At 32.1% G+C, this 17,126-nt stretch overlaps 1 protein-coding gene across 2 annotated transcripts; it reads right to left on the reverse strand.

Annotated features, from left to right (window-relative positions):
* Window positions 1–8,362: 8,362 nt before the first annotated feature.
* On the reverse strand, window positions 8,363–10,227 carry LOC107897395 (inorganic pyrophosphatase 1). 2 transcript variants are annotated; one of them, XM_016822848.2, is made up of 4 exons: window positions 9,864–10,227; window positions 9,640–9,761; window positions 9,340–9,541; window positions 8,363–8,987 (listed from the first exon to the last, which is right to left on the reverse strand). In XM_016822848.2, exons 1-4 carry the CDS (start codon window positions 9,999–10,001, stop codon window positions 8,628–8,630), a joined length of 822 nt encoding a protein of 273 aa, XP_016678337.1. In that variant the 5' UTR covers window positions 10,002–10,227; the 3' UTR covers window positions 8,363–8,627. The 2 variants fall into 2 exon arrangements, with proteins under 2 accessions (XP_016678337.1, XP_040935645.1); XM_041079711.1 differs by having other exon boundaries at window positions 9,340–9,529; window positions 9,864–10,223.
* Between the last annotated feature and the right edge of the window lie 6,899 nt (window positions 10,228–17,126).

Here is a 17,126-nt window from a genome sequence, read left to right on the forward strand (position 1 = left end):
GGGTTATTCTTTCCTCAATATTAGACATATACTCTTTGTTATCATCCATTGGTCCTTGACAAGTATATATAATTAATAATAAATATTATTAAATTTATTTAATTATTTTGTAGGTTAAAATGTATAGAAAATTATCTCCCATCAAAAAAAAATTTATATTACGTTTGGTAGGAGTATTATTTTTTACACATGTTTTAGTATATGAGTTAGTAATAAATTAATTCAATTGGTAATATTTAGCTACTTTCATGACTTAATTTTAGCAAAAAGAATGATAAATTTTCGCTTATTTTGAAGAGGTCTTATTATTCATATTTCTAATTTCAAGATCAAATTTGTACTAATTATTCTTTATTTTAAGTCTAACTATTGCAATAAATACGTAATAAATAAACTTTTCCCTCATATTATTACATTAGTAACCAAACGAGACATTAGGTTATTTAAACAAGATTGATAAAATAACATATAATTATATTTTAAAAATACAATATATCCTAAAATTAAAAGACCATCATTATTGTATAAAAATAACTTTTTAAATTTATGTCATGTCCAGACATATTTGAAAAGTCATAGGGTAATTGAATTTAAGTGTAATTGTTTGTAATTACTCGCATAATTACTTCTATTCCCACCCTCCCTTAAGAATTACACTCAATTTAGTGAGACCCACTAATTATAATGGTTAACCAAACATGCCACAAATGTATAATTATAAACAATTACACTTAGATCCAATTACTATATGACTTTTCAAATGTGTTGTAACATAATTAATTTAAATATGAATTAATTTGATACAAATTCAAAAAAATAATTTAAATCAAAACATAATAAAATTTGGCTAGTCTTTAGTTAAAGATTTAAAAATTCAATTTAATCTTAAAAAATTAATTTAGTCCTAGAATTAAATTAAAATTTCAATTTAGTCATGAAGACCCATATGAAAAACTCGTTTTTGATGAATTCAAGGTTCAACCATTGTAAATATAAAGCTCGAATAAAATTAGGTGTTTACTACAACAATTTCCCTTTTCTCTTGAAACTATAACAATTTCCCTTCTCTCTTGAAACTATCATACGAAGTATCACAATTGTTCTTTTACTACATTAAGGGAGAAAGAGTCTATCATGGTATATCCTCTTTGTCCGATCAATGGAGGGGTGGTTGCTCTCATAGAAGTTTTAGAAGTCATAAAGTGCATTAAGGTTGTAGGGCAGTTAACGTGGCATGTGCAGCCTACAAACTTTTTGCCTATAGATTCTTAGTCCTCTCTATTGGATGTTCAAGCCTTTTCTCCATAGGATTTTCTTTCTACACCTGAGGTTCTTGCTCATAATGCTTGGTACCCGGATTTAGGTGCTACTCACCATCTTACCAACAATGCAGTTGCAGTGAAACATAGTATAAGGTATAATGGTTTAGGTAAAAATTTTGTTGGTAATGGGCCTGCTTTACCTATTGTACATGCTGGCCAGTCTTCCTTATAACCTCACGACCTCTGTACATGAAATCATTATTTCATGTTCCTAGAATAACTAAGAATTTGTTGTTTGTGTCCAAGTTCATAAGTGACAACCAAGTTCTCTTTGAGCTTTTGCCCATTCATTGCCAAGTTTGAGATTTGCAGACTAGACAGATTCTCTTGCAAGGCTCCTTTCACAATGGTCTCTATAAATTGTCTACTGTTAAAAAGCAAGGCATTGCTCCTCTTGATGCTTCTTTTGAGTTTGGTTCTCCTGCTGTTGGTAACACATTTGTGAAATTGGTTCCAATTAATGTATGACACAATCGGTTAGGTCACCTATGTCAGTTAGTCTTTTTGAAGGCCTTATACAATTGTAATATTTTTTTTTCCAAAAAATAAAATAAAGATTGTTTGTGTTGCCTGTCATCTTGTCAAACAACATAAGTTGGCTTTCACCAAGTCTTTCACTATTTGCACTGTACCCTTATGTCACGGGGCTGGAACTTTAGTCTTGCAACTTGTGTGGCCTTAGGCGATTTCTTGGGTTCTAACCCGCCTAAGCCAGCCTAGCTCTCGTAAAGTGAAAATTCTTGATAGAAATTCTTTAGGGCACCGAAAATAAAGTGAAAGAAACTTAAAGAGAAAAGAGCAACGAAAGAACAGAAAAGTCATAAGAAAGCAACGCCCACAAGGTGTTTGTTGAGTAAATGCTCTCAAAGCATATTCTTTAACTTTGAATGAAATACAATGAGATGATTACAAATGAGGGAGAATGGCTTTATTATTGTTCAACTCCCCTAGATCCAACAATACAAATTAGTTACATCAACAAACGAGATTAAGCCAATCTACAATTTGAGATTCGTAAGGGATTTACATGATCCGCTAATATTACAAAATAAAATCTTATCAAATTACATAACTTCTAAGATTATTTTCCATATTTACCAAGGTAGCCCTAATTTTCCTTAAGTGTTTCACTAGGCCATTAAGGCTTCAAGTAGATAGGTTTTTCTACATGTTCCATGAATCAGGTCAGTTCAAGTGGGTCGAATGAGCCCCATTTAATCAATTGATCTCTATGAGACACTTTTTTTACATTAGTCGCATGCTTTGATTTGTGACTCGTGACACTTACAGTTGGTAGTTGATGATGTATGAAGTCTTGCTCCTCTATTCTCCAATTGCTTTCAATATTATGTCGTCTTTATAAATGCATACACTCGATATAATTGGGTATATTTCTTGAATAAAAAAATCGGAAGTGTTGTTTGCTTTCTTGCACTTTCATTGACAAGCTGATAGGTTGTTGGATTGCTCACTCAAAGTTCTCCAAATTAATGGGAGTGGTGAGTTTCAGGAATTGAGATTATATGTGCACACTTATGGTATTGTTCATTATACCTCTTGTTCCTAAACTTAAGAGCATAATGGTCTTGTTAAGAGGAAGCACAGACAGATCATAGAGACTGGTTTATCTATACTTGCCCAAGCTTCAATAACTCTTCACTATTGGAATGATGCTTTTAGCAATGCTGTGTACTTGTTGAACAAGTTGCCTACAACAAATTTAGATGGTGTCTCTCCTTATGAAAAACTATATGGAGTTAAACCTGATTACAATTTTCTTAGGGCCTTTGGTTGTCTTTGTTTTCCTAATCTCAAGCCCTACAACAATCATATATTACAATTTTGGTCTTTCTCATATATCTTCCTTGGTTAATCCCCCATACATAAAAGGTATAGATGCTTAGATTCCACAGGTAAAGTTTACATTTCAAGACATGTCACTTTTTATGAGCAGTTGTTTCCTTTTAGTAAGCTATTACCTACTCATCCTTTATATTTCTTATCTCCTTTTTATATATTCACATCATTAACTTTCCTCCTACTTTATCTTATTTGTCACCTACTGTGTCTACCCATTCAATCCTTAGCTCATATTCTTTCTCTAACACATCTGTCTCATCCTCCAGCTAACTTTCATCACATTCTTTGTCACCACATTTGCCTTTGCGTATGCCTACCTATTCTAACCTTTCTATCAATTCCTTATTGTTTGATCCATCTTTAAGTTCTTGCTTTGCACATTCTTTCTATATTTTCCCATTACCTCCTTCAGAAGCTCATCCATGGTTACATAGACCAAATTTGGTATCTTAAAACCCAAGACCTACTTAGAAACGATAGCCCGTTCTCTTGATTTTGTGCTCACTAACATTTATAAAGCTACGAAGTCCTCTTATTGGCAAGAGGCAATTTACAATGAGCTTCATACTTTACTTGAAGATCAAACTTGGAGTCTTTGTCCACTACCACCTACCAAAAAGCCTATTGGATGTAAATTACTCTTCAAGATAAAAGGAAAGCCTAATAGATTGGTATACAAAGCTAGGCTTGTCACTAAGAGGTATTCTCAACATGCTGGCTCTGATTTACGGAAACATTTAGTCTAGTAGTTCAAGCCACCACCATTCAAACTATGCTATCTCTTACTATCATGAACGGCTAGCCCTTAAGTTAAGTTGATGTCAACAATACATTTTTCAATGGCACACTGATTGAGGAGATATACATGAGTCAACCATCAAGATTTTAGGTTTATAGAGTCAATGGTCAAAAGTTAATTTTCAAGCTCAAGGCTTTATATGGCCTTCACCAAGCTTCTTGAGCTTGGTTTCATATACTCAGGGAGTTCCTAATAAATAAGTTTCAGTTTCAACCATCTAAGGTTGATCCCTCCTTGTTTGTTTGAACTTCAGTAGATTCTAAGCTCCTTGTTATGACATATGTAGATGATATTGTTGGATTTGGTGCCCTAAGTGTAGTAATTTCGTCAATGTATACTTGTAATTTTTTTGAACAGATTGGTTAAAATAATTCATTAATTACATTAATATACTTTGTATAATGTCCACATGTGATTTTTGCATGCAAAGCAAAATAGAAGAAAATATTGGCTCACTGGTTGTCTAATGTTTAAACTAATATTAAGCGGTATTACGTGATCAGATCATAATACAGAAAGAAAACTTATATTAGTAAAAGAACCTAATAATTTCCATAGTCTAATCGAAAATGAGCAAACCGTTTGAAAGATTAATATGCCATATATCAAGTCCAATTGGGGAGATGATTTGTCTTAGGCATTAGAACGGATAACTCCCAAGATAGACATAGATATGACTAACTATACTGACAGTATATCGAATTGGACCCAAGAAGGATAGATCACAAATCCGTTTATGGATTTATTTATTGTATGTTCAAAGTGTGACATACCTTAATCTTAAATGGATGATGGGCTATGTATGTGTGACTCGTATACCTTAATCTGTTTAACTAGGGTTGCCGCCCCACATACTCCGAGTTAGACTAGGAGTATACTTTTCTATTGAAATAGACTTTTACAATTCAACAAGGGTTTTTCTTTTTCTCTCTATAAATATATGGCACCTATAGGGCTAGACATACAACTTTAAGATATTGTTATTCTTCTTGAAAATATTGAGAGTTTATTCTTTAAGTATTAATTCTATTTTTTGGAATAACAATTCTGTCATTTTCTATTGAGAGAGGTTTTGCTTTCACACTAGAAGTAAATAAAACTATTTCTAGTTTTGTGTTTGATTTGAATTGTTCGAGCCTACATTCGAAGCAATTAATGTTACAAGAATAGCAGAGAAGACCGTTTGGTAGAAATTGGCTCAATTTTCAAAAAGTTTATTTTCGGTTGTGCAAGAAAATCATTTTCAAACTGAATTTTTTCAACAAATATTGTGTTGATTGGAAGTTCTATAGATGAGATTAATAAAGTTTCTCAACAACTCAATGCCACTTTCTTGTTGAAAGATCTTGGTAGCTTTCATTTTTTCCTTAGGGTTAAAGTTCATCACACCCCACAAGGTCTCTTTTTTAGTTAGAAAAAAAATATGTTTTTGACTTGTTAGATGGAAGCCCATTTGAAGACAATCAACTTTATAAAAGTATGGTTAGGACTCTGGAGTACATCTTTCTTACTAGGCCTGATATCTTTTTATTCTATTAATAAACTAAATGAAAAAATGAACTCCCTATTGGACACTCATTGGAAAGCAGTAAAAATGAGTTTTGAGTTATCTAAATGGTGCATTGGACTATGGGTTGCATTATACGCATGGCTCCACTAGGTTAGTTTATTATATGAATGCAAATTGGGCATCAAATATTGATGTTAGGAGCTCTACATCAGGTTATTGTGTGTATCTTGGCAATAATCATGTTGCTTGGTGTGCTAAGAAACAATGTGTGTTTTTAGGTCTTCCTCAGAAGCGAAACATCAAGGCTTAGCTATGGTTGAATTGTTAAGGGTTAAACAATTGCTATTAGAGATTGGCATGCAACTTTCATAAGTACCCATTGTGTGTGAGAAAATACATCTACTGTTTCTATGGCTACTAATCCTACGCATCATGCTAGGATTGAACATGTTGAGATCGACTTGCACTTTGTCAGAGAAAAATTGCTAGATGGAACTTGCAAGTGAATTTCATTCCATCTACCGAACAGTCTGCTGATGTTTTTACTAAACTTGTTACACCAAGTCGGTTTGATTTCTTCAAGATGCATACTAAAATGTTAAGTTATTCTAATGTTCATAAAGATCAACAAGGTTCAAAAGACCAGGAGGATATTAGAGTACTCAGCTCCAATAAAATTTGAAGTTATTATGGTGTTGTTAGTATATTATTAGAGTGCAATTAGAGAGTTATTGGTTAGAGTGGTTGGAATGGTTGCCATTTAGTTGAGTTGCTGTTACACAATAATTATTGATGTTGTAGAGGCTTGTATATAAGTGTTTTCTATTAGAAAGCAAATGCAAGATGATTCAGTATTCATTTTCTATTATTGTTTTCTTTTCATTTGTTATTTTCTTAGTTGCCAAACACCATTATTATCTTTTTTTAGTTTTCAGCTGACATTTTAACCCTTAAATACAAAATTATCTCTAGCCTTCCAGAATGCCAACACATTCAAACAAAATTACTTTTATAACAAAAAAAGGCCCTAAATTAAGGACAAGCTTGCGCGCCTTCACCCATTAATCCCAAAAGCTTAAAAAATCAACAAGGCTCGGACAATAGGTAAAGAAAGATGCCTTTTACACAATTTAAGCAAAAGGGAATAAGAAAGGAAAAACATCTAATGCCTCTTCACAATAATTATATTGAGCACACTTAGACAGAGAATGAGAATGTCAGAGTTGAAGATTCTCGAAAGTAACAAGGGTGTTGTATGTAGCCTTCCAAATGAAGTTTGAAAGTTCAAGAGTCCCTTTAACCTACCACAATTCCTCCAAAAGCTTCCCACATGACTCATGGTTTTTACTAGTTTCCTCGTGAGTGTAGAAAGCAAGTGGTTAACAACAATATGGTAATTGTATTTGGCATTAATTCCCATCCTTCAAAAAGCGCTAAACTCCTTTTTCCTCAGAGTTTAGTGGGCCAATTGGTACATAAGAGATAACCTTCACCTCTTTTGAGTTAAAAAAACACCTGAAGTAATCCATTATTCCACTACCTCATGTCCTATAATTAGGGATAGCAAAACTTGATTTGATTCAAAAAAATGATTTTTTTTAATTTCAAGTTAGTTGAATTTAGTCATTCAATTTTTCAAATCAACTTGAATAAATAATTCCATATTTCGAGTTTGAGTCGAGTTGAATTTTACAACTTGAATAATTTAAATAATAAATTGATGTAAATACCTTTATGTCCTTGATAGTTTTGAAAATATGCAAATTGACCCCTATAAAAAAATAAAAAATAATCAAAATAATCTTCAAAAATTAAATTTTATAATTTTTTTCCAGAATATTATTAATATATATAAATTCAAAAAAATTATTAAAAATCTTTAAAATATATAAAAATGCTAAATTTATTCATATATTCTCTTGGTGATTGTTATTATGTGAATAAAGATGGGAAAGTAATTTGAATTTGACGAGTTTGAACTAGATTCAATTCATTATAGAAATTCTTTTGACAATCGAGTTTAGGTTTGGGATCGTGAAAAAAATTACCAAGATATTCCTGCAATATTTTTTTTAACTAAATAAATATTTTTGTTATTTTCTTCGAACACTTTTAAGATTTTATAATATATTTTATTTATTTTTGTAAAGAAAGTATATAAATTAAGGTTGGAAATGAAGTTGAGTGAAAGGGATAAAAATCGACCTGTTGCTATCCATATATGTGAAGCTACGACTAGTGTTACAAAATCAATAATCGCAAAACGGTAGGGAAGGCTTGCTGTTGCCTTTTGGTTTGTAGTCCATATATTATTACTTTTAGTGTAAAACTAAGTATCTTACTTAAAAAGAAAGAAATAATAAAGTATCATCTTAATTTGCTTTTTATGTAGTCCTATACTAATCACATCGTCTTGTCCCACTATAGCATCCCCCGGCATTAGTCAGTGCTGTTTCATAATTTCACTTCATCGACATTTAAGGCTGTAAACCATGCACCTATTTGGAGTTCAGCTTTTATCATTACCAATTCCGGCTTGAGTTTTGAGTTTAAATATTGGGTATAGAGTAACTTATAAATCCAATCAAACTTCCATATTTGCTATATATTTTATTTTTAATTGATATTTTCAAATATAAAGCATAATATTCAGATTTGAATTTTATTTCAAAGAATTTCATATGATAACCTAATGATTAAAGATATTGACTGCTCTAGATATAACCTGCATTTGAGTCTCATTAATCATATTTATTGTTCAAACTTTACTCTATTATTATTATTCATCAAAAAAAATTATTTCGAAAAAAAACTTATTTAATAATAATTTCAAATCTTATTTACAAAACAAGTTAAACTTATTGACTTAACTAACTCAAACCAAACTTCAAATATTAAATTTTGAGTCAAATAACTTTTCACGAGTTACACCTCGATTCGACTCAATGATACAGCCAGCAGATGTAGTAAGAAACTTTAGTTTGGCAACACTTTGCAATCATATATTCGCAAAGTTTATTCAGAGTTATCTCAAAACACACACTTCATATTTAAAAAGAAAAAAGAAAAACAAGCAGCCGAACAATGAAAACCGTTTCGACCAACTCAGCTAATATATATGAGCAATGGCATCGATCTACTGAGGAACCGGGAGGGCATGAGGGAAGGCATTTTTGGATGCCGACATGGTCTGCAATTTGCAGTCAACGGAGATGAATTGGGAAGAATTGGCATCGTCTTCTTCAAGAGAAATCATGTTGATTAGTTGCAGCAAAACCTTCTCTAGCTCTTCACCATCGGTCCATTCATAGATCTCAGCCTTGATCAACATTGGGTTCCTGCAAATTAAATCCCAAACTGGATAATTCTTCCTTGGCATCATGTAGTCTGCCTCTCCAAGCTTTAAGCCTGGGCAGTAATCTCCGCTGCCATCTCCAAGGTATATGATTTTCTTCTTCCCTTCTAAAGAAGCTTGAATCCTTTCAATCACCCTCCCCTGTTCACCAACCACAAACCAGGAAGAAAAAATATATGTTGAAAACAAGTTTTGGCATCATATTTGTGAGTATCACATAATTAAGAAAATTTATTTAACCATGTCAAGATTATGTTTTCCATATGGAACATTACTTTAATAAAGTGGTGTCAACAAATCCAAAAACGAATCAGGTTATGTTCAGTTGGTTCATCCTATGTTCTTTTAGAGAACATATGCATAATCTTAACACCCGCAAGTTTAGGAGTCCGTTAAAAATAATCTCTTGGTCCGATAGATGGTTTTGGAGGTAGTTTTAAACTAGTAATGAAATTAAATCCCATTAGTGATGAAAAAAAAAAAAGAATGATACTTTGCACATATTTGGGGGGCAGAGATTGCAGCCATGGGAACTCTCGGTGAAATCATGATAAGGGAAGATCCTTAGTTTCTCTTCTTCATCGACAAAGCTAGGATTGGAGTCGATCTCTGAGAAATATTCCCTCAATCCAAGGTGCTCCAGAATTGTTTCAATGAAGAACATGTTTGCATCACTAACCACCCTGAGTTCACACCTGCAACAACAACTTGATCACCATTCTAAATTCCTATATCACCAAATGATGGTTTTATAGTCGAGAAAAAAAAGAAGCAGCATAGTAAGAAAAAATACCCTAAAGCATGAGCTGCTTTAATGGCAGGGACTATCCTAGGATGGATAGGAGCTCGTTTCAGAACCTCAACAATGTCATCAATGGTTTTTCCTTGAGCATGAAGCTCCTTCATCATCTTGTCCTGCAATTTTATGCCACATAAACAAAACACGAAATTGTCTAAAGTTTAAGCATTGAAGTTTTAGTTAGTTTTAAATTGTCTAAATTTGAAGTTATGGTATACCATGAGAGGATTCCAAGGCATGGTAGGAAGAAGCTGGTTGAACAAATCGGTGAAACCCAATTCATCAAGAACCCAGTTATCACTGTCACAGTCAATAATAGTTTTGTCGAAATCAAAAATCACAACAATCCCAGCCATTTCTCTCTGAAACAAAACCAAAACAAACCGAACAAAGTACAAAAAGAAACAAGATTGGAAAACAAAGGAAAGAAATATATGTTCCTTGCTTTCGGGAAATATGGAAGAAAGCTCAAGAACTATCTAAAATGTTTTTCGGTGTAGAGTCACGTAACAAAGTAGGGGTTCTTATATAGAGGAAAAAAAAAAAGAACAGGGTATTTGCATGTGTAGAATAATGAATGAACAGTTAATAAACAAAGGGTTATTTTCTTCTAATATTTTTCCAAGGAATATTACGTGAACGAGTTTTCATTAGATATAGCAATTACACGTGTATTTGTATTTGTGTTGGTTTATAGTCTCTCAAGTCATAGCATGTATATATTTACTATTGGATTTTTTTGCACATAGTAGTTTGTTTTTAGTGTATGGTGAAATAATAATAAAAATTTTATTTTCTTTATTTCATTAATAGTGGACAAAATAATAATTTTAAAATATTTTATGTTGATATAAATTTTGATAATTCAATAAGTATCCACTCAATATTAAGGTCAATGTCTTTAGAACTTTGAGATATTAAGTTTAAGTTCCATCTTAAGTAAATTATGTGTAATTTTATTTAAGTCTCACCATACACGACTTTTGTTTAGATTTTTTTCTTCTAAATTCGGATATATTATGATTGTGCATTATAATAATTTAATTTTAGTTGTAATTCTTCAAACATGTATTATTTGTGTTTGTGCTTATAATTGTTGGTGCAACAAGTCACAAATTAAATTGCAACTATCATACAACTAGTTTTGTTTATACTAGTTTGTTTTATGTTGAATTTTTTCACATGATTTTGTGTAGCAAATTAAGTAATCCCTTGCAACAAATTTTGTGATCTCACATAACTATTTTAAAGGAGTTGTTGTTGATAGAAAAGAAACTAGTATATATGATTATGATTATCTTTTTATATATAAGGAGAGGTGTTTGAGAAAGATGTGAATAATCATTATATTTATTTCTAATATTATCTAAGCTATTATAATAATTGATATGGGGCGAAGATTTAGTAGTTTAGTCTGGCCATACTACATGGATGCATTTAGGTTGAAATCTCTATATATTGAAGCTACATTTTATGCTAAATGTGTGAAATTGAATGTTCACTTATTCGTTTATTGAGAGGAACTTTTGTGGTGCGAAATTTTGAGTAATTAAATAGTTTGATTAGTTTGTACTAAGCTTTTATAGGGAGAGTTTTAGTTGTAAATTTTATGATAGTGAGTTGCAACATTTGTGAGTGTGGCTGGGCTTAATTAATTTCTTGTATTGTGAACATTATAGTCAATTTCTTTTCGGGAAAGTCTCTATAGATGTAAGATCAAATCTAAATCATGTAAACTATTATTTGTGTTCATTGTTTATTGTTTCAATTTTAAGTTATTTCTTAAGTTGCAACTAAACAAGTAACTAACTCAACAACTTTAATACCTACAATTGATATCAGAGTTAGACAATAAAAAATTTAGTGAGATGTTGTTTCGATTTCTAAATAATGTAAGAAAGCTCGATCTCCAAGCCATCAAATACTTAATGGCTCAAATAATGCTTATTAGAAACCAAGCATGTGAGCATTTATAAAATCTATTGATGAAAAGGCGTGGACAACAGTCTTGACAGGTTGGGATCCTCCAATTACTGAAGTTGGTGGTATTCACACTCCCAAATTTGAAACCACATAGACAATTGATGAGAATAAAGAAACTAGTTTTAAAGGCTTTGAATGCAATCTTAGATGGTATAGACCTCTAGAAATTCAAACGTATTTCCAAGTGTGTCTCAACTCATAAAGATTGGACAATCCTTGAAATCATACATAAAGAAGCAATTAGTCTAAAGCAGTTAAAGCTCTAAATATTAACCATTGAATTTGAAAATTTGAGAATTTATGAAGTTGAGACTCTTTCTTATTTTTATACTAAGTTATCTGACATATCTAAGCAAGCTTTTACCCTTAGGAAAAAGCCTTCTAATGCAAAGATGGTTTGCAAAGTCTTGAGATCCTTCCCAGAAAGGTTCTTTATCAAAGTAACAACTATTAAGGAGGTCGACGACGTCGATACTTTGAGGATAAATGAACTGATTGGGTCACTTCAAACCTTTAAGATAAACTGAAAAGAGCTAGAAGGGATAAAGTTAAGTTAGAGAAAAACATTGTTTTGAATGTTACTTTTTTAGTTGAAATTAATGAAGAGATTACTATCAAAGATCTACAAAAGTAGGTGGCCTTTCTTACTAAAAATTTCAATGAATTTTTTAAGAAGCTTTGAAAAATAAACAAGGGAAATGATAGAGGTCAAGGCTTCAATGAAGGTAAAGGAAAAGTTAATTTGAATGAAGAAAACACTAAAAAACAAGAAGAAATGCATTTAATTTACAAATGTGAGGGGTGTGGCCATATACAGGCTGAGTGCTTAAATACTGTCATAGTCAACACCCATCTCAATAAGATATTGTTTGCTTTTGACGCACGTAGTCCTCACGAATTTGTTCTTGGGAGCGTCTATACACCCTTAAAAGGCCTCTTACCACTCAAGTGTTGCTACCCTTTTTTATAGCCAAGGTCTCTCCCGTGCTTGCTGATATGGGATTTTCCTAGGGTGTTACATTCACCTCATTAGGGACTCAGCATCCTCACTGATGTTTACCCCACCATTGTTTAAGAGGCACAACGAGTGGCTCTGATATCACTAAATGTCATAGCAAACACCCAGCCCAATAAGATATTGTCCGTTTTGGATGCATGTGGCCTTCACGACTTTGTTCTTGGGAGCGTCTACACACCCCCAAAGGCCCATTACCATTTAAGTGTTGCTACCTTTTTATATAACCAAGGTCTCTCTTATGCTTTGCCGATGTGAGATTTTCCTCAGGTGTTACATATAAATGTCATATCCAGCACACAACCCGATAAGATATTGTCTGCTTTGGGGGCATATAGCCCTTACGGCTTTGTCTTTAGGAACGCACATAAACCCCCAAAAGGCCTCTTACCATTTAAGTATTGCTACCCCTTTATATATCCTAGGTCTCTCCCGTGCTTTGTCGATGTGAGATTTGCCTAGAGTGTTACATTCACTCCCTTAGGAACTCAGCGTCCTCGCTTGTTCTTGGGAGTATCCATACACCACCAAAAGGCCTCTTACCATTTAAGTGTTGCTACCTCTCATAGCCAACACCTAGCCCGGTAAGATATTGTCCGCTTTGAGTGCACATGGCCCTTATGACTTTGTTCTTAAGAGCGCCTATACTCCCCCAAAAGGTCTTTTACCACTTAAGTGTTGCTACCGCTTTATATAGTCCAGGTCTCTCTCTTGCTTTACTGATGTGGGATTTGCTTAGGGTGTTACAAATACACTAAAAAAAACAGAAATCATTTAGCATGAAATATAATGATAATACTTAAGATATGAAAAAGATGAAGATTATGAGCACCTAAGAAATTATGTTGTTTTTGCTACTAAGGTGAGAGAAATTACAACCGACTTAAAAAATAAAAGTGATAGTGAAACAGGATCAGCATTGGGCTTCATAAAGACATATAAGACCATGCTATAAAAATATGATATGGTATGTAAAATTAATGAAAAATTGGTCAATGAAAATTTTATTTGAAATTATAAAAATAAATAACTATTAGAGAATATTGAAGAGAAAGACTCTTCATTGGAAGAAAAAGAAGCCAAACTTAGTGATGCTTTAAATGATCTTGTAGCAATCCAGTCTATCTTGAAAACATGGGATCAAGAAGTTAGAAGTTAGACATAATTATTTTTGTTGGTAAGTGTGAATCAATATATGAAGGACTTGATTATATTGATAGAGAAGAGGAGCTGGTCAATCCTACTATGCCTTTTAAAGCAAAAGAAAACTTAGACAAACTAGAGAGTTCCAAGAAAAGAACACTTGTCCAAATTGTGAAAATATTCATAAGCACAAAGAGAGACATGAGTGCTATTATTGTGGAGTTCAATGGCATATTAAAAGAAAACATTCAGCTGTATCTTTATTTCCAGCTCATTTTACAACTTCTACGAGCTACAAACAGAAATAAGTCTGGAGAAGAAAGAATAAAAAATATAATCTAGTTTATCACAACTCTCTAAAAAAATATCCACTAATAATATTTGGTACTTTGTTAGACAATGTTTTAGACACACGATTGGAAATAGAGGCTACCGCAATGACTTTCAAGAAAACCATAAGGGTAGAGTAACTTTTTGTGATCGGAGAAAGGACAAGATCCTAGGCGAAAGAGTGCTCAACATTGATGGTATGTCAAAACTTAAAAAATTATTCCTTGTGAAGGGATTAAAGGAAAATTTAATCAACATATGTCAATTATATGATTAAGGCATGTTAGTCAATTTCACCAAAGAGAATTGCAAAAGGAAAAATCAATCTAATCAATTAATCATAAACGATGTGAGAATGATTGATAAGTGCTATAGATTGGTGGACCTTCTCAATTGCAATAGATCCAATACATAAGGCCTTAAACAATAACATGAATGTCTTGAGCACGTACATTTCAGAGGCTTATAAAAGTAGGGAAGATACAATATTGTTCATGTTAGTTCAAGTTAGAGGGAACAATTCTTAAAAATCATGGTGAATGTTTGAGAGGAAAAAAAAAACATGAATCACATCATAATTTGAAACTTATTATAAAAATAGTCATTTGGAACATTTACACATAAACTTGATACAACCAATTAAGACTAGAGCCTTAAAGGTAAACTTATGTATTTGTATGTATAGATGATTATTCTACGTATACTTAGCTTAGATTTTAAAAGAAAAACCTAAAAATTTTAATATTTTTAAGAATCTCTGCAAACTTATCATGAATGAAAAATGACATATGATTGGGAAGATTGTCAAGATCATGAGTAATCGTGGAAATAAGTTAAAAATGGTAAAATCTCAAAGTTCTATGATCAAGATAAGATAGAACATGAATTTTCAACACCCAAAACAACACAACAAAATGATGTTGTTAAGAAAAATAATAGAACCATTCAAGATATGTCTCGGGTGAAGTTTAATGCAAAAGGAGCTCTCATAGGTTCTGGGTCAAAAACCATAATGATTCCCTACAAAATTTAGAAGGTAAGGAAGTCAACAATGGTTACTTTAATGTGGTTTCAAGTTTATCTTATGTCTTTAAGGACATATAATATAAAGGGAAATTTGACCCTCATATTGATAAAGGTATCTTTCTTGGCAATTCTACAAATAGTAGGGCCTACAAAGTATTCAACAAAGGAACTAAATCTATGATAAATTTTATCAATGTAGTGACATGTGATGAACCAACAAGATTCATATTCAACAAGTTTCTAGAAGATGAAGTAATCCAACTAGTTACAGAAGAAGTTGCAATTAATTAAATAATTGAGCAAGAGAAAAGTGAAGAGAAACTGATGTTGATTTGCTTTAGGCCCAACCATTCTCAAGGGTTCATAAAAATCATCTTTTAGGCAATACTATTGGCAATATTGATAGCGATGTAAGGACTAGGGAAAATACAAAACCAAATTACAGAGACATGGTTAGGTTGACATGGTACACATCCTTTTTTGAGCTAAAAAATGAAGAAGAAACCATTAAAGTTGAACATTAGATTCAAGATATGTAGGAGAAATTAAACTAATTTGAAAATAAATGTGTATGATAATTAGTTCCTAGGCCCAAATACAACAATATGATTGAAACTAGATGGATATTAAAGAACAAAATAGATAAGCATGGGCAGATTACAAGAAATGAGGGCAAACTTGTAGCTCAAGGCTACACACAGGTGGAGGAAGTGGATTTTGACAAGACCTTTGCACTTATAGGTTATTTTGAGGCTATTTGATTGCTTCTAGCAATGACAAGTTACTTGAACATCAAGTTGTGTAACATGTACTTAAAGAACACATTTTTGAATGGTTTCATCAATGAAGAAGTCTTTGTGGAATATACCAAAGACTTTATTGATCTAGGACATCTTCACCTTTTGTTTAACTTCACCAAAGCCCTAAATAGATCGAACTAAGCTCCGTGTCATTATATGAGAGGATTTCCAAGTTCTTGGGTATCACCAAGTTCTTGGATATCATCTCTTAAGAAAAGTATGCATAAAACCTAGTAAAAAAGTTTCACTTAAATGGAACAAAGCTAATGAGAACACCTATGTAGTTTCAGATAAATTATGCAAAGATACAGAGGGAGTTGCAATTGACTCTAGCAACTACATAAGTATTATAAGTAATCCCTTTTGTCTTACTGCTAATAGACCATATTTGCACTATAACACGAGGGTGTGTGTCGAGTATCAATTTGAACCTAAAGAGTCTCATGTAAAATTAGTTAAATGTGTATTTAAATATTTTAATGGCACTCTTGTTCTTGGTATTTGGTTTTTGAGGGACAACAATATGAAACTAGTTGACTTTAGTGATGTGGATTGGGCAAGGAATGTTAATGACATGAAAAACACCTTAGGATGTTATTTCTAACTCGGTACCAATTTGGTATCTTAGTATGGAAACAAAAATTGTTATAATTTTTACCATGGTATTATAATAAAAATCACATATACACATTTGAAAATGGTTGTTATACCAACCATTTTCAAATTAATCACAGCATAATCACACATTTCATTCTTTCAATCATTACTTTTAATTTTTTAAGCTTAACTACTTGAACACATTTATGTTTAACACATATATAATTTATTTTAAGAAATTATTAAATTAAAGTAATAAAGTTCAAATTATCAAACCAACCAATATAATGCCTTATGCCTAACTACTTAATAATCTCATGTGAAGAAAACAAATTAGGTTAGAACAAACCGTACTCGTTACATGTCTATCAACTTTTCTTTTCCATTGTCTTTCAAGGTCTCAACCATGCCTTTAGCTACGCTCAATAATTCAAATATTAACATGAATTTAGTTACACACACATATTAAAACAAGAAAATCACTAAAATTAAACATGAGATGTTCAACCTATGTTTGACACTTAAAACCCTAATGTCTGGTTTTTACGTAACTCACAATTCTCCTGTTCAAATTTAATTTTGACGTT

This window comes from Gossypium hirsutum, chromosome A10 (genome assembly GCF_007990345.1).
Source record: "Gossypium hirsutum isolate 1008001.06 chromosome A10, Gossypium_hirsutum_v2.1, whole genome shotgun sequence".
Lineage (NCBI taxonomy): Eukaryota > Viridiplantae > Streptophyta > Magnoliopsida > Malvales > Malvaceae > Gossypium > Gossypium hirsutum.